General features: G+C 45.1%; 1 protein-coding gene across 1 annotated transcript in view; it reads left to right on the forward strand.

Moving 5' to 3' along the window:
- Positions 1 to 3,182: 3,182 nt before the first annotated feature.
- The window catches only part of prx (periaxin), a 45,205-nt gene continuing 27,474 nt past the window's right edge, over positions 3,183 to 20,913 (forward strand). Inside the window, exons 1-5 of the mRNA XM_056282909.1 lie at positions 3,183 to 3,189; positions 13,243 to 13,298; positions 14,794 to 14,901; positions 16,445 to 16,606; positions 20,227 to 20,356. Of these exons, the coding sequence (XP_056138884.1) occupies positions 3,183 to 3,189; positions 13,243 to 13,298; positions 14,794 to 14,901; positions 16,445 to 16,606; positions 20,227 to 20,356 (463 nt within the window). The remainder of the gene's footprint in view (positions 3,190 to 13,242; positions 13,299 to 14,793; positions 14,902 to 16,444; positions 16,607 to 20,226; positions 20,357 to 20,913) is intronic.

The raw sequence follows: 20,913 nt of genomic DNA on the forward strand, positions 1-20,913 counted from the left end.
GTGTGTGCTGGCAAGTCTTTGTGTGTGTGTGTACTAGCAAGTCTTTGTGTGTGTGTGTGCTAGCAAGTCTTTGTGTGTGTGTGTGTTTGTGTGCTAGCAAGTCTTTGTGTGTGTGTGTGCTAGCAAGTCTTTGTGTGTGTGTGTGTGTGTGTGTGTGTGTGTGTGTGTGTGTGTGTGTGTGTGTGTGTGTGTGTGTGTGTGTGTGTGTGTGTGTGTGTGTGTGTGTTTGTGTGCTAGCAAGTCTTTGTGTGTGTGTGTGTGTGTGTGTGTGTGGAGGGGGGGGGGGTTGAATGTATGAGCATATCAACAGGCATGTGTATATGTGCATGTCCAAATGCTACCAAAACACAGACTACAACCTTTTGTTGCCTGTCCTGGACTGATCAGCATATTCATATCCAAATCCCCCAACACACGGTTCCCTCTGCAGGCTGCACATGTGCTGCAGCGTATCATGACCAACAAGGATGAGCAACTTTTAGAAAGGGCACAGGACTGCTTATTTTTGTTTTTGTTTTTGTTTTTTTGGGGGGTTTTTGGAAGGGACAACTGACGATTCCTCCCGCCTCCATCACTGAGCCAACCAAAACACCATTGACACGTCGGTCTCCAACAGGCTTAGATCGGCCTCTCGTGTGGATTACAGTGCCAGGGCGGCCTTCACCAGGCCGCCGCTGGTGTGAACACAGCACGGTATGGGTCATGACGGCCAAAACATCAGACCACCTCCCTCTATCACATTCCCTGACAGGGGTGGCAGGCTTCTGTCATGTGTGGTTGACCTGGTGTGGACCATCACGTCCAGCAGACCGGCTAATGGGCAGCTGGCACCTGATGATAAAAGGCATTCTACTTTTGCACCTATCATATTATCACTAAGGTGCCCTTTAGCAAGGCATAAAGCCCGGAATGCCTAGCAGCTGAGTTCAAGCAACTGAGACTGCCCAGGGGACATTATCTTGGTTATATAACTAGTCATGTACATCTACGTAATAGGGATGTCGGAAAATATAGGTCATGGTACAGTTTCTCTGAGCCCTGATACCTTGTACGTCACACAAAGCTGTGATCTGATTGGCTGAGCTTTAAAACGTCAACTGCAAACACGAACAGGGTTCCGATAGGCTGTTTGCATATGACGTCACGAGCTACAGGTGGAGGGCAGGAAGTGATTTTCTACACAGGAAGCACCATCACAAACTTTCGAAATGCCTATGTTTGGAGTCGTTAACTGAGAACGTTTTTATTGAGGACCAAAAGTTGTTCATGAGGGGGGGGCGCAAGAAATTGACTGAAAACGCCGGAAAAAATGGCTTTATAGTACCTTTATCTCATAATATCGTCTAAGCTAGCTCCATCTCGTCCATTCTGCCTTTCACTTCCGGCCCTCCATCTGAATCTTGCGCGTCATCAGAATCACGTGACTGCAAACAAGCTACTTGAACTCAGTGCAGTGGTTAGTGTGGTCGCTTCACAGCAAGGAGGTCCTGGCTTTGAGCCCCGGGGTAGTCCAACCTTGGTGGGTCGTCCCGGGTCGTCCTCTGTGTGGAGTTTGCATGTTCTCCCCGTGTCTGCGTGGGTTTCCTCCGGGTGCTCCGGTTTCCTCCCACAGTCCGAAGACATGTAGGTCAGGTGAATGGGCCGGACTAAACAGAATGTGTGTGCGTGGGCCCTGTGATGGCCTGGCGGCCTGTCCAGGGTGTCTGCCCATCTGCCGCCCAATGACTGCTGGGATAGGCTGCTGGGATAGGCTCCAGCATCCCCGCGACCCTGAGTAGGATAAGCGGGTTGGATAATGAATGGATGGATGGATGGATGAGTACAGTGGCAAGGCAGGAAGTGTGAGATCTGCACACCGCTCAAGGTGGCGCCTAAGCTAGTCCAGGCTCTGTGCTGGAACGCCATGGCTCAGCGGGTTTTCAGCATGGTGCTGATGGCTTAAGAGAACAGAACAGAATACTCTTTATTAGTAATTTTGTACATACACACAAAAAAAATGTACTCTCTTCATATAACCCATCCTAGCTGTGTAGCTATGAGCAGCGGGCAGCCGGCGTGCAGGGCCCGGGGACCAGCTCCAGTTATTTCTTCCTATTGCCTCGGTCAGGGGCACAGACAGGAGTATTAACCCCAACACGCATGTCTTTTTTTATGGCTAGAGACATTAAAAACAAGGGGGGGGGGTATTTATGCTCCTGTTTTTCCAAAACGTCATTGATTCTTAAGATTACACACAAAGATGTTGCAGCAAAACGACTTCATTTGTGTAGTTTACATCTCTGACCACTAGGTGGCAGGTCCAGAACCGCAACAACAGCAGGCATTAGCAGTGTCACACTAGCTGTACCTCTGAATACTGTGATTTTATGCATATTGAGGGGTTTTCTTTATGAACATTTTTCTAAAATTTTGACAAATAATGCAAATGATGGCAGTGTTTGTAGCATCATACTTCATCACAATTTATCAAATCGTGACACTTACGTCATCACAGATATTGTATTGCCAAATTCTTGCCATGCACATCCCTAGTTAGTAAAAGCATGGCGATGTTACAGTTAGAATTCGGTATGTCTGGTCTTGGCCCTGCTTTGTCTGTCCCCTGGCTTGCAGGAGATGTATGAGCTCTGCCAGACCAGAGGCTGGAGAGGCTGTGGGGTGTTACTGGCATGACAGTTAAATTCATTACGTTTTATGAAGCGTTTACCCAAGTCCGCATCTCAAGAGCTAGAAACTGGATTAAGGGGTTTGTGACGTTGTTAAGGAAGTCTGAGATCTAGCTGTAATTGGAAAACTTGATTTGGGAATTGTTCTGGTCCAAGCGGATTTTTTTCCAGAACTGGTAAGGGTTGGACATGAGGTGAACCAGTATGTGGAGAGGAAACTGGTAAGGGTTGGACACAGCAGGTGAGCCAGTATGTGGAGGGGAAACTGGTAAGGGTTGGACACGGTAGGTGAGCCAGTATGTGGAGAGGAAACTGGTAGGGGTTCGACACAGTAGGTGAGCCAGTATGTGGAGGGGAAACTGGTAGGGGTTCGACACAGTAGGTGAGCCAGTATGTGGAGAGGAAACTGGTAAGGGTTCGACACAATAGGTGAGCCAGTATGTGAAGCGGAAACTGGTAAGGGTTGGACACAGCAGGTGAGCCAGTATGTGGGGAGGAAACTGGTAGGGGTTGGACATGGCAGGTGAGCCAGTGTGTGGAGAGGAAACTGGTAGGGGTTGGACACGGCAGGTGAGCCAGTGTGTGGAGAGGAAACTGGTAAGGGTTGGATGGACATGGCAGGTGAGCCAGTATGTGGAGGGGAAACTGGTAAAGGTTGGACATAACAGGTGAGCCAGTATGTGGAGGGGAAACTGGTAGGGGTTGGACACAGCAGGTGAGCCAGTATGTGGAGAGGAAACTGGTAAAGGTTGGACACGGCAGGTGAGCCAGTATGTGGAGAGGAAACTGGTAAGGGTTGGACACAGCAGGTGAGCCAGTATGTGGAGAGGAAACTGGTAAGGGTTCGACACAGTAGGTGAGCCAGTATGTGGAGGGGAAACTGGTAAGGGTTGGACACAGCAGGTGAGCCAGTATGTGGAGAGGAAACTGGTAAGTGTTGGACACAGCAGGTGAGCCAGTATGTGGGGAGGAAACTGGTAAGGGTTGGACACAGCAGGTGAGCCAGTATGTGGAGAGGAAACTGGTAAGGGTTGGACACAGCAGGTGAGCCAGTATGTGGAGAGGAAACTGGTAAAGGTTGGACACAGCAGGTGAGCCAGTATGTGGAGAGGAAACTGGTAAGGGTTGGACACGGCAGGTGAGCCAGTATGTGGAGGGGAAACTGGTAAGGGTTGGACACAGCAGGTGAGCCAGTATGTGGAGGGGGAACTGGTAAGGGTTCGACACAGCAGGTGAGCCAGTACGCGGAGAGGAAACTGGCGAGGTTTCAAAACAGCAGGTGAGCCAGTATGTGGAGGGGAAACTGGTAGGGGTTGGACACAGCAGGTGAGCCAGTATGCAGGGACAGTATTTGGTAGCGACAGGGACTTAATCTGGTCTGCCACGTGACATGGTAATGCTGAATTAATGTATCGGAAACAAACTGAACTTAGATTACCTCATCTGAATTTGTAATTCATTTGCTGAAACTTAATGGAGTGGTCTGAAATCGCATTCGATGTTCGTTTGCTTTTGACTTTTTTTCGATTTTTAACATCGAGCTGGAAATCCGGAATTCGGCACTCTTTAAAATTGCGGAGGTGGAAGATTTTGACCGCGGCCTGTGGTGGCATGCAGATGTGTACCAGAGACACATCTATATTAAGAGCGTTTGTGGGAGGTATGTCAAACCTTCACCCCCCCGTCCCACCTCCTACTCCTCCCTCTCACCTCCTCCCTCTCTTCACCCCTCTATTTTGCCTCCGTCCCTCCGCTTCCACCTGCTTCAGTCATTCACGCAGAGCTGAGCTTGGCTCCGGCTCACAGAGGAGGGACACTTGCATTCTAGTTGTTTCCCAGTTGATTTACAGGACAGCCCAACGTGTGACTGGCTGAGCTGAACTCTGCGGTGCCACAGCTCGTGAGACCATCTGAAAAATGCACGAGGGTCTTTCTGACTGTTTTGCGACAAGGTGGCAACTGGGAGGCTGAAGCCTGAAGACCGCAGGTGGCTCCTCCTGACACAAGCTGCTTCATTTCCAGCTAGGCTGGGGTATCAATGTTGGGGCAGTTTTACAGTAACTACATTCATACAGATTAGTCCGGCACTTCCGCAACTGAACCCGAGAATCCAAGCCGAGTTCCCATCATAATAGGCATGTCAGAGGAGCGTCGTGGATCCCATGACAAACACAACGTCTATGTTTAAACAGTTAATTTGATTTCTTTCAATTTTATCATTGTAATTTTCAAAATCCATTCTGGAAACTGTTACTGGACCTCATTCAGCATCTCTGCGGATAAAGGATCCATTCTTCAGAAGTCAGATGGTCACTCAAACTCTACTGACGTGTCACATTTTCATTGACATGCAATTGGAAGTGTTTCATGGCTAATTCCACTTTACAGAGAGAGTTTAAAACGGGTTGATTAACGACAACCCAAAGTCCTAAACAAACTCCAGAACATCCAGAACCCTGCTACCCGCCCACTCCCGCTCCCGCTACCGTAACCACATCACTCCTGCCCTCCAGAACCTCCACTGGCCCCCTGTCCCACAACAGATCACATTCCTTCTCCTCACTCACAAAGCCCTCCACAACCAGGCCCCCTCCAAGCTCGCCGACCTGCTCCACGACCATATTCCTTCCTGCAGCCTTCGCTCCTCCGTGCCAACCTCCTGTCTCCACTACACGGGACCAAACACCGGACCTGGGGCGACACAGCCCTCTCAGGGCATCCGGGTAGCGTAGTGGTCAACTTCGTTGTCTACCAACACGGGGATCGCCGGATCGAATCCCCGTGTTACTTCCGGCTTGGTTGGGCGTCCCTACAGACACAACTGGCCGTGTCTGCGGGTGGGAAGCCGGATGTGGGTATGTGTCCTGGTGGCTGCACTAGCGCCTCCTCTGGTTGGTAGGGGCGCCTTTTCGGGGGGGGGGGTAGCGTTACTCTCCCACGTGCTACGCCCCCCTGGTGAAACTCCTCACTGTCAGGTGAAAACAAGCGGCTGGCGACTCCACATGTATGGGAGGAGGCATGTGGTAGTCTGCAGCCCTCCCCGGGTCGGCAGAGGGGCTCGAGAGTGGGGCGGCTTGGAAGAGTGGGGTAATTGGCCAAGTACAATTGGGGAGAAAAAGGGGGGGGAAAATCAACAACAAAAAAAGAGCTTTCTCCATAGCTGCCCCCTCCCTCTGGAACCCCCCCCCCAAGCACATCAGAGACTGCACCGATCTGTCCACCTTCACATCCTTCATCTAAACTCCTCTTCAGAACTGCTTTTAATGTGTGGTTAATGTTGTGTGTTACATGATATTGGTGTGTTGCTTTATGTTTATTTTTACTTATGTAAAGCATCTGAGTACTCTGGAAAGTGTTCTATAAATAAAATTCATTATTATTAATAATAATAATACAATATAAGTGGTCTTCTTTGGACTATTATTATCCTTCAAAACACGGGAACCTGATGTATTTTGTTCCACTTATCCGACTGTCGAAGAAAATTCACTGTTAACTACTGTTTTTAGTCAGGTGATATCTCATTTATGAAGAAAACCCAGTTTGTTTTTGTCTCATCTCATCTCATCATCAGCTGCTTCTCCGGGGTCGGGTCGCGGTGGCAGCGAGCTTAGTAGGGCACTCCGGACGTCCCTCTCCCCAGCAACGCCCTCAAGCTCCTCCTGGGGGATCCCAGGGCGTTCCCAGGCCAGATTGGACAAGTAGTCCCTCCAGCGAGTTCTGGGTCTACCCCGGGGGTCTCCTCCCAGTTGGACGTGCCCGGAAACCCTCCAAAGGGAGGCGCCCAGGAGGCATCCTAATCAGATGCCCGAATCACCTCAGCTGACTCCTTTCGACGCGAAGGAGCAGCGGCTCTACTCCGAGCTCCCTCCTGATGTCCGAGCTCCTCGCCCTACCTCTAAGGCTGAGCCCAGACACCCTACGGTGGAAACTCATTTCAGCCGCTCGATCTCACCCTTTCGGTCACCACCCAAAGCTCGTGACCATAGGTGAGGGCTGGAACGAAGACTGACTGGTGAATCGAGAGCTTTGCCTTCCGGCTCAGCTCCCTCTTCACCACAACGGTCCGGTACAGCGTCCGCATTACTGCTGATGCTGCACCAATCTGCCTGTCAACCTCCCGCTCCATCCTACCCTCACTCCTGAACAAGAAATTTCTGAACTCCCCCCCCCCCCCGGGGGGGGGTCAGGGGGTTCAGAAACGTTTCAAACTGTAATCCCAGAGTGTCTGGGAATGAGAATTATAGAAAGGAAATTCTCTCCGCCGTTCAGAAGTTATCATGGAGGTGTTCTTTTTTGCATTTTACCTAATCCTCAATAATCCAGGTATGCAGGTATGTATGATTGTGAACGGTGTGTGTGTGTGCGTGTGTGTGTGTGTGTGTGTGTGTGTGTGTGTGTGTGTGTGTGTGCGCGCGTGTGCGCGTTACCCAAAAAGATGCTGCATATCACTCCTGCTCCCCTACCTCTCCGCTGTGCACTGCTCTCCGCCGCCATAGTGAAGCAGGGTTATCGATATGATCATCGGACGTGGTTATGTGCGCAGACACGCGGCTGATCATGATGTGAGCCTCGCCACTTAATGAGCGCGCCCCCGTCTCTGTGTGACCTGGAAGGGCGTGCCGGCCCGGCAGCTCTGGTGAATGTGTGCAATGTGTTCCTGTGACCTACGAGATACCAGATCCCTCCAGACCGCCCTAACTGGCATGTCCGCCACGCGGACACTCTACACTGTGTACCTTAACACACATGCAAACACACAAACCCATGCAGACACAAATACACAAACTCATATGAGATCATCCAAACACACACACACACACACACACACACACACACACACACACACACACACACACACACACACACACACACACACACACACACACACACACACACACCTAAAAAGAGGTCACATGAAGACAGGACCGTGTGGAATGCCGTCTCCGCCGCTCCCCCTACCGACAGAAAGTCAGGTGATTCCCAGTCCAAAGTGACTGGGATGAATGAGAATGTATGAGGGGAAGGGGATTTATCGGGGATCCGAATCAATGAGAATCACAATCAGTGGTCCAAGAAAAGACTCATTTAAGTTATTAATAATGTCGGTAAGGCATACTGTAAATACAACGTGCAGGAAACATCCTTTGTCACCAGTCAGTCTCGTGAGGTTTCATCAAGCTAACCGTGTCCCTGGTTTCCACAAGAGCTGACACAGAAACGCAAAATGCATGGGCTAGCTGAGCATTGTGGGAATTTTCAAGATAATTTTAAGCTAGTAGAGCAAGACTTGACAAACTATTAGTTGTATAAGGTGGTATATTGTGAGCTATCATGACAATGTAATTCATGAACGTGGCTTTGAGGCACAATGGGCAGCGCATTGGACTTCTAGATGCATGTAAGGGAAGTGGTTCAAAGGTTGTGGGTTCGAGTTCAACTGGAGTCATAATTTTTATGATTACTTTTGGCCCTCAGTTCAATTCCTGTAGATCCCAACACTACTGGTTATCTATTCTGCCATGTATCCCTCCATCTAAGGGAGGTTTCATACTTGCACCACAGGTGAAGATAATGAACCTGGCAGAACAGAAAGTCAGCAGCACTTGGAACCCATTTCCCATATACTGACGCTATTGAGAAAGCGTCAATACATACAATACAATACAATACAATACAAACAACTTTATCAATCCCACTAGGGACGATTTGTTTAGGACAGCCGGTTGTACACAAAACACAGTAAAATACAAATAAACAAACAATTAATAATAACATTCCAGGGAGCTAAATATGGAATAAAATCTACACGACCCACAAATAAATAATATTGATAGGCAAGATAAACTTGATAAACACAATAGAAAGATCACATAAAAAAAATCACCTACAATAAGAATGGTAAAAAACTACGAAACATTAAGTAGTTGAGTTGCAGAGGGAATGAATGATTTAGAATAACAATTAGTTTTACAAGCAGGTAAAACATAACAACGCCCTGATGGCATGAGAGAAAATTCCCTTGCAAGACCATGTCCAGAAGAAGTCAAAATACTTGCTGCTTTCTGGAGGATTTGTTAGTTGCAAAAAGAATCCAGATCTCTTTGTTTCACTCCGGTGATCTTAGAACAGATTTTAACAATGCTGTTCAGGCTGTTTCTGTCTTTTACCGTGAGGCTGTGAAACCAGCATATAAAAGAAAAATTCACAAGACTCCCAATAAAAGATTGATAAAAGCCACAGAGGGTGACGGGACTGACGGAATAGGAAATTAGTTTACGGAAAAGGTGAATTCTCTGCTGTCTCCGCTTCACGATAGCCTCGGTGTCCGCGTCAAATGTCAGGTGATTATCGATAATAGTACCCAAATATTTGTATGATGTAACCATTTCCACGCTTTCATTATGTATGATGCCCTTTTTGGCTGCATCCCTGTTACATCTAAAATCAGTACTCAGTTTCGTGGTTTTAGAAATATTTGAGTCCAAGAAGTTATCAAACAAAGAAATAAAATCAGTCAGAGCATTCTCGTGGACAGGTTCTGAACCTCAGAGAAGGGTCAGTAACACGGTGTCATCAGAAAATTTGACCAAATAGCTGTCCTCCTGAGTGCTCCTTTATCCATCAGTATACATAAACAAAAATAAGGGCAAAAAGAGACATCCTTGCATTGAGCCTCTGGACAAAGCTAGAGTCTGAGAGAAAGCGATTTACAGACATCCTCTGCTCTCTGTCAGTCAAGAAGTCCACGACCCACAATACAAGTTGGTGAGGCAAACTAAAATTACATAGCAAGCGATCTATCGAAAGATGCGGCTGCATCGTATTGAAAGCTGATGAAAAGTCAGCACAAAAGCCCGGCATGGGCTTGTAGCTTTTCTACGTGAATATACAGGTTACTGAGAATAAAAAGCTTTGCATCCTCCACACCTCTCCCCGCCTGGTAAGCAAATTACAGTGGATCAAGTTTTACATCCACAGTTAATAAAACAAGCTTTTTAACAATTTTCTTAAAGATTTTGATGATTAATGATGTTAACGCGACTGGTCTAAAATCATTAAGTTGCCTGGGATTTGTGTTCTTTGGGACAGGTATCACAGTAGAAGATTTCCAGATAACGGGGATTTGGTTACAATCAAGTAACATCTGGACGATGTGGTGGAGGACACCGCTAAGATGGTCAGCACAGTATCACAATGTGTGTCCAAAAACGTGATCTGGACCAGGGGCCTTCCTGATGTTTACCAGTTTTAGACGATCTCTAACACATTATTGACTGACGACAATATCACAGTCAGAAGAGAGAAACCCTCTTAGGACAGAGATGTTTTCAGAAAAGTCAAGTTAAAAATATTTGGGGGATCGGTATTGTTTATTCCCTCGATTTTAAGATGTTTCCTGTCACTATCATTATTTCCCTGAGTGATTGAGGACAGATATAATTCCCCTCCAAGCTGCCCGCAGATCACCTCTGCTACACTTATGTTCCATCCTATCCTTATACATTCTTTTAGCTTTTCTTGTCTCATTCCTCACTTCTTTGGCAGTTTCCTTCTTTTCCTGGCTATTCCCTCTATATAAAAAAATGCTTTTCTTCTTGTTTATGACATTTTTTAGTATTTTAGAAACCCATTGTTTATGAGGGAAGACTGTAATGTTTTTACAGGGAATGTTGGAGTCCACACAGGGGGATATGTAGGAAGAAACAGTTTGTGCCGGTCCATTTAAGTCAGAATATGAGCTGTAGAAGACATCCCGGCCCAAGGTACCCTAGGGAAGCCCGATGTGGTATGTGTCCTAGTTGCTGCACTAGCACCTCCTCTGGTCGGTCGGGGCGCCTGTTCGGGAGGGGGGGTACTATGGGGAAGAACGTGATCCTCCCGCGTGCTACGTCCCCCTGGTGAAACTCCTCACTGTCAGGTGAAAAGAAGCGGCTGGGGACTCCACATGTATCGGAGGAGACATGTGGTAGTCTGCAGCCCTCCCCGGCTCGGCAGAGGGGGTGGAGCAGAGACCGGGACGGCTCGGAGGAGTGGTGTAATTGGCCAAATTAAATTGGGGGGGGAAAGGGGAAGAAGAAAAAAGCATCAGTATGAGATGCTCCAGGTTAACTGCTACCTAATCTTAAACCTAAACTTAACCACTAACTAACCTGTATGTAATTAATATTCATAAATCAGGGCAGATGTTTCATATTTGAGCCACAGGAATACCCACCACATCTCTATTCAGACATTGCAGGTACCCTCAATATATCAGCAGTTTGTCGACAGTGTAACTTTACACATATACACTATCATATGGAACGATGGAGACATTACGGTTAGGAAATCTATATTTAAGCAGAATTGGGTTGATAAAGGTATCATTTATGTAAATGATCTCTTTGACAGTAATGGAGTATTGTTGAGTCATGAGCGTTTCCTTCTTACCAAATCCTTCCCTATTAGAAGCAAAGAGTTTAACTATGTAACAAAAGCTATTCCTGATGGCCTGTCCCTTCTCCTAGAGGGAAAACGCTTTGGGACAACATTTTTGTAGACATCGACTGACAGAAGACCTGGTTATAAATTCTGTATTACTAACCAGATAAAAGAAGTGCGCATCAAAATTTTACACAATATAGTATATCCAACGAATTTGTATTTCCTCTAAATTCTTAGACATTGACAACAAATGTAGCTTTTTGTAATGATGAACCAGAATCTTTAACACGTTTATTTTACCATTACTTTTGGGGCCCGGATGGAAAATTATGCATTGTGTAAAATGAATGACAATATCAAAATTGAATGCAAAAATGTCAGTTTTGTATTTTAAACACGGAAAACAAGACATTGAATTTATTGTGAATTTGTTAATTTTGTACGGTAAATTTCATACACACAAAGGTTTCCCCCAGTTTTATTGGTTTCTTATGCGAATTTATAATTATATTAAAACTCTGACTTTCAGTGACACTAAGAAAAATAACAAAACCATTAAGCTGTACAAGGATATTTTCAGAGGAATGACGTCTGTAGAACCTGATAATGTAATAAATCCCCGATAATGTAATAAAGTGCATTTGCATGTCCAACTTTGACCTGTTGGTGGCGCTAGAGCTCTGGAGCTAGAGTTGCCAACACAGTACCACCACTTGAACCCATTAATAGGTGGTCTGCTGTTAAGTTATCACAATATTGGGGAATTATTACATTATCAGGACCTGCAAAATGAAGGCTAACCTGATCATGTAATAACCTCCTGTTAATGCAATACTTTATTACATCATCGGTAAAAAGTTTATTACATTATCGGGAAATGCACTTTATTACATTACCAGGAAGTTATTACATTGTCAGGTTTTATTGCACTTTCAATGGCCCCAAGTGCATTTTTTATTACATTATCGGGGTTACTACATTATCGGGGGGATTTATTACATTATCAGGTTCTACAATGTCACTTGTTTGTTTTTTCTCCTGTGTTTATTTTCTTTCTTTCGGTTTGTTTGTATGGGTTGTCCTCTCATTTTCATGACCCCTAGCAGATTTCTTTTTTGTCATTATCATTTATTTAAAGTCCTTTCTTGCTGTACCATTTTGTGGAGCACATGTCTGCTATATTTGTACATATCAATATTTTGCAATAAAGTAAACAACAAAAAAAAAGGTTTGTCAACAGTGTCAATATATGACGCCGCGGTATGACAATGTAGTATTGGTAGCGATGGTAGCTGAGGACCACAGTTGAAAACCGCGGCCCTACAGGGTTAACAAGGCATTTCGTTTGACTGGATGTCACGGTCGGTCTTGTCGACACCAACGTCAGCAGTACCGCAAGCTGTACGGCGGTGGTGGTACAGTGCAGACACCGAGGAAACGCGTCTGGTTAAGGGAGGGCCAGCATAGCTGGAAGAGGGGCCCGACCAAGTCGCATGGAAAAAATGCCAAGACCGCCGTTCCACAGGCCTCCGTCTGGCAGTCCTGTCACTAAATCACACCTTTTAGCTCGACGTGCACAGCCTGACATGTACACCGGACACTCGGCCTCCTCCAGACCACGACTGGAGCTGCTCTGATGTAATGTGAAGCTGTCCTGTCTATAGACTGCATAAGGGATTAGTATTCTTCCCTAGGGGGCTGTAGATCCCTTCTGGTCTACAATATCAGGGACCTCCCTGGATCGGTCTTGTTCCAAGTAAAACAAATGAATTCACTTACGTCTTCAAAAACCAGAATGTCTGCCGTACTCTATGGAGGGTTAAGCGGGGTATTTATCTTCTTTTGGTTTTTGGCCCTGCGTCTTGGCCCACGTGTTTAGAGGTGGAGGCTGTTTATAGACGGGCCTCAGTTTAATTCAATTCTCGGGTACGTGCTCCATTTGCGAGGACAAACAGTTTGGTTAATGGGGTTCAGCCAATTCGCGAAAGGCAAAAGGTCCTTACGCCCCGAGCATAATGAAACGACCGAACAAGAGCGCTCTCTGTTATTGGACTCGCACTTTAATTGGATCGAAAGCAAATTGAACGGTAAGTAAGTCATCGTGATAACCAGAATAACCAGAGCTCTTTTCTCTACCTTGGTGTTGCAGACTCTGACAGAGACCAAGAGGACAGCCATGCTTTCAGCCAGAGCAGAGAACCAGCCGTAAGTCAACACCGGCCTCCGCCATTTCCTCTCAGGACTGAGACAGCTCATCTACAATAGATCCAGATTCTAGTAGGCCGAGGTTTTACGTTTATGTCTTAATAGTTATCTGATAGCGAGAGAGTTTGGGGTCCAAGCCTGTCTGTGTGGGCTGGGAATGTCCTTCTGATGTTTTCAGGAGTTTCCTTCTGGCACTCTGGTTTGCTCCAACCTCCAGCCTCGTCCTCAGGTGTGAGAATGTATCCTGCAGTCGACTAGCTATCGGCCAGAATTCCTCCCTGCATTCAGCCCGGTGGACCAAAAGGGTGCATCATAGACAATGAATGACAGCAGTACTGCTGTAGTAAACTCCTCGTTTCCAACTCTTCACTAGGAATTCCCCCCCCCCCCAGGACTTTTCAGGGAAGTTTTCCATAACACTCTTCTCCCTCTTGTCAACAACAGGGGCCATTACATGATGAGTGAGTTGTAGCAAAAGCAGAGGAGTATTTCTCATCTACTCTCCCCTGCCTAAATTTTCAGTCGGTCAACGATTTCAACCTGCAACCTAACAGTGAAAAAACATCCCTCCCAATTTCGCAGACCACTGATGCTATTTCGAGGGCCGTGCACAGGAGTCTAATCTAATCTGTTTAAATTAGATTTGATCAAAGTTTAATGTCACGCATGGGGGAAATTGCCCTCTGCTATAACAGATAGCAGGGCACAGCCAAGAAAGGGGTAGGGTAAAAACGGTAATGCGATTAGTAGTTGAGTAAAGGGGACATAAAACATCCCTGACGTTTGCCCGGGATAACTTCTTTTCAGTTTGCGTGAACTCAACTTTAGTTGGGTCGAGCAAATAAACTGGCTGGTTAGTCTCTATAGCCACATCCTAAAGGAAAGCATATATGGAGGTTAAAAGTAACTGATGTTTTGGGCGTCATAGGTAGGTGCATAGGTAGCCCTGCTTTTTGAAGGCCAGTGGTGGGCCGTTATCGAACGTCTGACGCATCAGAAATGTCCAAACAGCTTGGCACCTCTTTTCTAGGACGTGCCAGCTGTCATAACTCCGCTCGCTGGTTCCTTTCCGGGGATCAGGGACAACGTATTGTCATTTCATTCCACGTACTTGCGTGCACAAAAGAAACACAATTCCGTTTCCCCCAGCCCACAGCGGTGCCACACAAAAGAACCAGAGAGAAGTGGGGGGGAAAAAACCCACAAACAGCAACAACACAGTCCACTCAGTGCAACACAGCCCAAAAATCCCACTGTTGTTGTTTGTTACTAATCCTGGAAGAACACCGATTAAGTAATCCCGGGGCAATGCGGATGCTAGGGTATCATGTTGTACATCCCAGCATGCATTGGGCAGCGGACAGACAAATCACCAGTCCGTCACAGCGTCCGTGTTTAGTACTACACTAACCAGAATATCACAATAACAATCATTAGCTCTATACATCATTTCACAAGCTGAATGCCCCACTTCCTCCCTCCCCTATTTGAACAGGTGAAAGACAAGAGGCGGTCACCCCCATCTGACAGACCCCCTTCTGCCCCCCACACCAACCCCCACCACAGTGGGACCACCGACAGCCAGGACAGCCCCGAGAGAGTGGTGAGACGGCATGCACCAAGTATAACACACATGCACGTCCACACAGTATCGCCCTAGCGCGAGCGCGGATGAGACGCCGGGTGGACGAAGTGTGCTTCATCCTGGCTAGGTTCACCCTCAGAAACTAACGTGTAATTCTGATTTACACGAGACCCTTTTAACGTTCACATCTTTAATTGTCTCTGCATTCTAAAGCGTGTCTGTATATTTGTAGTTATAAACTTGGTACTGCAAACAGGAAGAAAGACTGGCCGCATCACTCGTGTACGGGCCAGTTTGCTTTGCGCCACAAGTGGCCGGAGGACCAGAGTTAATCTGTAGTATGCTTCTGTTTGGACACGTTTATATAGAGGACTGCACTGCTGAGACTGACCTTGAGATTCTCCAAACCAGGGCCCACGCAGACTAAAACACAATACATAATTCTGAAGCTTGCACGATAGGTTCGAACGGATTGCACTGGCGCCACCGACCCCCTGACCCTGCCAATAGCCTTGGCTGTCACAATAGTCCAGGCCTGATCTGCTGAGGTCATTCTCCTCTCACATAAACAGCCATTCATTTCTCCCGGCTCAGCAGAAAAGCCAGTCCTGGGCTTTTCACCCTGCAGCAGGTCAACTGCTGGCTGCTGAACACGGTGGTGGATAATAAAGAACCCCTGACGGTGGCAGATGGGAAGCCATGAACAGGTGTTGGGGGACTCAGACGCGTTGTAAACACTTTGGTCAACGCTCAGGAAACGAAAACCTGCGTGTTAGCATTTTTAGCATTCCTCTGAAACCAACGGGCACCGCTAGTGGGAAGCTAATTTCACCATCACTGGCAAGTCATTTTAGTTTATGATATACATTTTTACGACGGCTATCTCAAAGACAAATGCTGACTCCATTCTCTTGTATAGTGACCAAGGCCTTACCAAGAAAAGGGCTCAAATTCACTGGAACAGTCTCGTCAATATGAAACAGACTGTACTTCATAAAACTTCACCAACTGTGGCAATCCCTGGGAAACAGAGAACAAGCCGAAAGAAGAAGTACCTCATAAAACTGCTGCACCCCCTCAAAACAGACCACAGCCCAGAAGATATTAAAGGATCCTAAAAACCCCAGTAATGAATTTGGCCACCTCAATCAAAACGATAACTTGCACGTACTAAGCCACAGTAAAGCCTATTAACTGTGGAGTTTTCCATGTAAACAAATATGGGTTTGTTGTCATTTATAATTCTACTTGTGTAGATGTAGAGCGTGTTGTTCAACCCCAATATCAATGGTGACAAAAGTTATCACGTTCGAAGATGTTCAGAAAATCTCACTTTTTAATATTTAAAAGGCTCCGATGTTTAAATCCAGATTTCAGCTCATCGGCTTAGAGATGTCTGTTAGTCGGTAGTGCCACCAGTCATCAAAAACTCTGCAGTTCATCTTTTTTATGTGTTTTCATCTGTCGTATGACTTTTTTTGTTTCATTTTGTACAACTGCATTGCTTGGCAGTGAGTCTCATCTTTTGGCATACTACTATATTATTGGCTCTATCTTCCAGGTGCAGAAGGAGCGGCTCCATGCGGAGCTGAAACAGGTGCTAAGTTTAAAGAGGAGTCTTCTGAGAGAGTCCACCTGCCAACTAGCCCAACCTGAGATGGACTTGCCCACCGAGGAACAGCGAGTGGTAGGAGAAAAACTGCAAAAGCATTCCATAGAAGAAGTACACTCTTTTCTCTTTTCTCTTCGTCTCTTAATTTTGTTTTTTTCTCTTTTTAATTTTTTTGAGGGAGTTGTAGGTAGGCTAGAGCAGTGGATTTCAAGGGACCAATATTTTCCCATTGATTATCAACACGACCCATGTAACAATAACAATTAAAAAATCATAAAAAAATATCGTACGTAATGACGTTTCACATAGCTAAAAGGTAGGATCGATTGGGCATTGTGTTAAATTCTCTGTGCATCAGCAATATGTCATCATCCTATAAAGAAAAGTATAATTCAAGCCAAACCATTCCCCTGGATTGACCAAGAACTAAGAGAAGCAATATCTCAGAGAGATGAGGCAAAAGCTGTAGCATCTAGATCAGGATCAGACTCAAGATATTATGCTTTATAGAAAATGCAGAAAATTTGTTGTAAAACTGAATCATCAGTAAAAGTCCCTTTAATATAAAAAAGCTATTGAGGGATGCAGAAACAATTCAAAACGGATATGGCAAATGGTGAATGGTTTGCTTGGTACGTCAAATGGAAAGATAAGAACACAGCAGGTGCCAATTCTGACTATTTTGAATCAATGGTAAATGCTCTCAGGCCCAGTATGAATAACGATGCCTCAAACAAATTATCGGTAGGTGAATAGCATCTCCACGACCCTGAGAGCAGTTTGGATAATGGATGGATGGATGAATTAGACAAAAAAAAAATTATGAAGGGGAAACTTGCAGTTTTGCATCACCAGATTTATCATTAGATGACATTAAGAACATTTTTATTTCACACCCTGACAAGAAATCCCCAGGGTATGATCTTATTGACAACAAATTGTTGAAATCTGCAGCCCTGTAGACCTGTAAACTATCTATTTGACCGTTCTTTGCGACAGGGAAAGTTACCCACAGAAAGCAAACATGCAAAGGATGCTAAAATAGCTTTTACTGCACCCTACACTCGCGCAATTAGCTTACTCTCATTCTTAAGCAAAATATTGGATAGAGTAGTAAGTGATCACATTTGGAAATATATGGAAATTAATAACCTTATAACATATGCTAAACATGCATAGCATAAAAATCATTCTACTGAAACTGCTTTGATACATATGACAGATGAATGGCTAAGTGCCCTTGATTAAGGTAAAGTTTTGTGCCTACTTCTTGATTTCACTGCAGCATTCGATTTGATGGATCACACAATTCTGCTGAAAGAAATCACTTCATTAAGGCTTCAGTAAGAATGCTATCAATGGGATGAAATCCTATAGTAGAAAGCAATCTATCTATGTTCATGGCTCTTTTTCTTCCCCACATATGATTGTGGCATCCAACGAGGGAGCTACCTCGGACCACTGTTGTTTAATATAGCATACACAAATGATCTTCCTTTAGTGTTAGCCAACTCAAATGCACATGTTTGCAGATGATACAACAATCACTGCAGTAGCCGATTCACAAACACAGTTGCATGAAAATGTATCAAATGATTTTAAATGCGTCATCAAATGGGTGGAAAACAATAAATTGGTATTGAATGTAAATTTTTAAAAATTATCATACGTACTGCAAGAAAGAGGAAGAAACTGAAGCCATGGTACTTAACATATAGCAGTGTTCAAATTAAAGATGGTAAATTATTAGGAATTAAAATACAAAACTATATGAATTTGATTTATTATTATTATTATTAAAACAATCTCTCATGGGTGGCTCATATACAGTCTTTCTAAAAAAAGTGATGAAAATGTTAGGAATGGTTGGACGAATTGTAAAGTTTTTATCAAAAGACATCCTTAAGGTAACGTCTCATAGTCTTATTAAAAGCCACATTATGTACTGCTGTGCAGTGTGGGACCATGCAACACAGATATGAGAAGACTGCAAATCACATAAAACCCGGCAGCAAGAATGGCCTTCAAGTTGTGGGTTTGAAAAAGGAGTAAGTGAACAACATATTTTATAGTGGGATGGCCCACGGCAGTAGAGCATGTGAGACAACATTCTACTGTGCTAATTTCAAAAATGTGAAAGTTTAAAAAGCCAGTCAGTATTAAGGACAAACTGTTATTAGTACATGATAAACATCAAGTTAACATAAGAATAAGAGATAAAATCATTATTTACTACCAAAAATAAAAACTGAAATGGGAAGACAGACTTTCATTTTTAGAACTGTTAAATTCATTACGACAACGCAATTAAGAACGGTATGACAATTGGATGGTTGATTGTAAGATTTTAAGATTTAAATGTAGTTATTATCGCATTATTGTATTGCATTGTCAGTAGGTTTGTAGAGTATTGGTATTACATGTGAACACATGTAGATGAATATGTGTAGGTACAACCAAGTATACGCGCCAATGTATGTAGGTTAGGTCTAACTTAGGTTAGGTTTTCATGTGCCAATGTATGTAGGTTATACACCAATCAGCAAAACATTAAAACCACTTACAGGTAAGTGAATAACACTGCTTATCTCGTTACAATGGCATCTGACAAGGGGTGGGATATATTAGACAGCAAGTGAACAATCAGTTCTTGAAGTTGATGTGTTGGAAACAGGAAAAATAGGCAAGCGTAAAGATTTGAGCAACATTGACGAGGGCCAAATTACGGCTAGACGACTGGGTCAGAGCATCTCCAAAACGGCAGGTCTTGTGGTGTCAGATCGCCCATGATGACCCCCGTCCACCGTCGAAAGCACCTACAATGGGCACATGTGCGTCAGAACTGGGCCATGGAGCAATGTTCTCGGTTGGGAAACCTTGGGTCCCGGCATTCATGTGGATGCTACTTTGACATGTGCCACCGACCTCAACATCGTTGCAGACCAGGTACAGTCCTTCATGGCAACGGCATTCCCTGATGGCAGTGGTCTCTTTCAGCAGGATAATGCACCCTGCCACACTGCACACATTGTTCAGGAATGGTTTGAGGCACATGACAAAGACTCCACGGTGTTGCCTTGGCCTCCAAATTCCCCAGATCTCAACTGGGTCGAGCATCTGTGGGATGTGCTGGAAGAACAAGTCCGATCCATGGAGGCCCCACCTCGCAACTTACTGGACTTAAAGGATCTGCTGGTAACATCTTGGTGCCAGATACCAGAAGAAACCTTCAGAGGTCTTGCAGAGTCCGTGTCTCGACGGGTCAGAGCTTTTTTGGCGGCATGAGGGGGACCAACAAAATGTTAGGCAGGTGGTTTTAATGTTTTGGCTGATCAGTGTATGTGTTTATGTATGCATGCATATAAATTATATCAAACACTGTCTTCGGTGAGGAGATGTAAACAAGATGGTAAAGAGATGCATCATGGGAACATTTTAAATCACGCCAACGAAGTAAACTGTGACAATAAAAGATGATTAAGCAATGTCTTTTTCACACAACAGGTATTTTTGGAGTGAAATGAGAATAGCTGGCGACTGATCACCCTGCCAAGAAACAAATCTGACTCATTTCCGGGACAGTCGTTGTTCAAGTCTGATGGATGCCATGTGCATTACTGAGTGTGCGTGTGCACGCCTGCGTCTATGTGTGTGTACTTGTGCAGTTAACGTTTATGTCTATGTGTCTTTGTGTGTACCAGACGGTGGAGGCGGTATGTCCGCCCGTCGAGATCGTGGTGGAGACGGAGGCGGAGGCCGGAGCCAGTGGATACAGTGTGACAGGTGGAGGTGAAAGAGGCATCTTTGTCAAAGATGTCCTCAAAGACTCGCCCGCCGCCAAACACCTCAGTCTGCAGCAAGGTACTGAGGCCCAAGGGCCCCCATACCGGTTTGCAGAGAGAGCTTTTATCAAGGACGTAGATTAAAAAAAAAATCAGAAAAAAGGAAAAAAACACAAATTTAAGATATGAGGCCAAAGACTGTCTGAATGAATGAATTTCTCTTAGTGTTTTACATCATAAGACAGATGAGCCCATCTGAAAAGTTTCCGCATCCAATCCCAGCTTTAGCAACTGACCCAAGGGGGCTATGTAGCCAGTCATTAGAATAAGAATCAGGTTTTTAGGCTATGTAAATTTGCACATACATGGAATTTGACTCGGGTTTTGTGGCTCTCTCAGTGTACTTAACATAGAATAACAACACTACAACACAACAATCTTCAGATATATATACACAAGGATGAGAGGTGAGAAAGTGCAATGGTGCAGAGAATATACCAGAGATGCTGAAATACTAGATGTTAGCAGGTTACTTACATACATGCCTGAGGTATATGGACATAACAGAGCACACCAGTCAAGTATACGTACAATGTACAGTACAATATATACGAAATGGTTGGATTTATTGTGTTA

The sequence above is a fragment of the Lampris incognitus genome, chromosome 7 (assembly GCF_029633865.1).
Source record: "Lampris incognitus isolate fLamInc1 chromosome 7, fLamInc1.hap2, whole genome shotgun sequence".
Classification (NCBI taxonomy): Eukaryota; Metazoa; Chordata; class Actinopteri; order Lampriformes; family Lampridae; genus Lampris; species Lampris incognitus.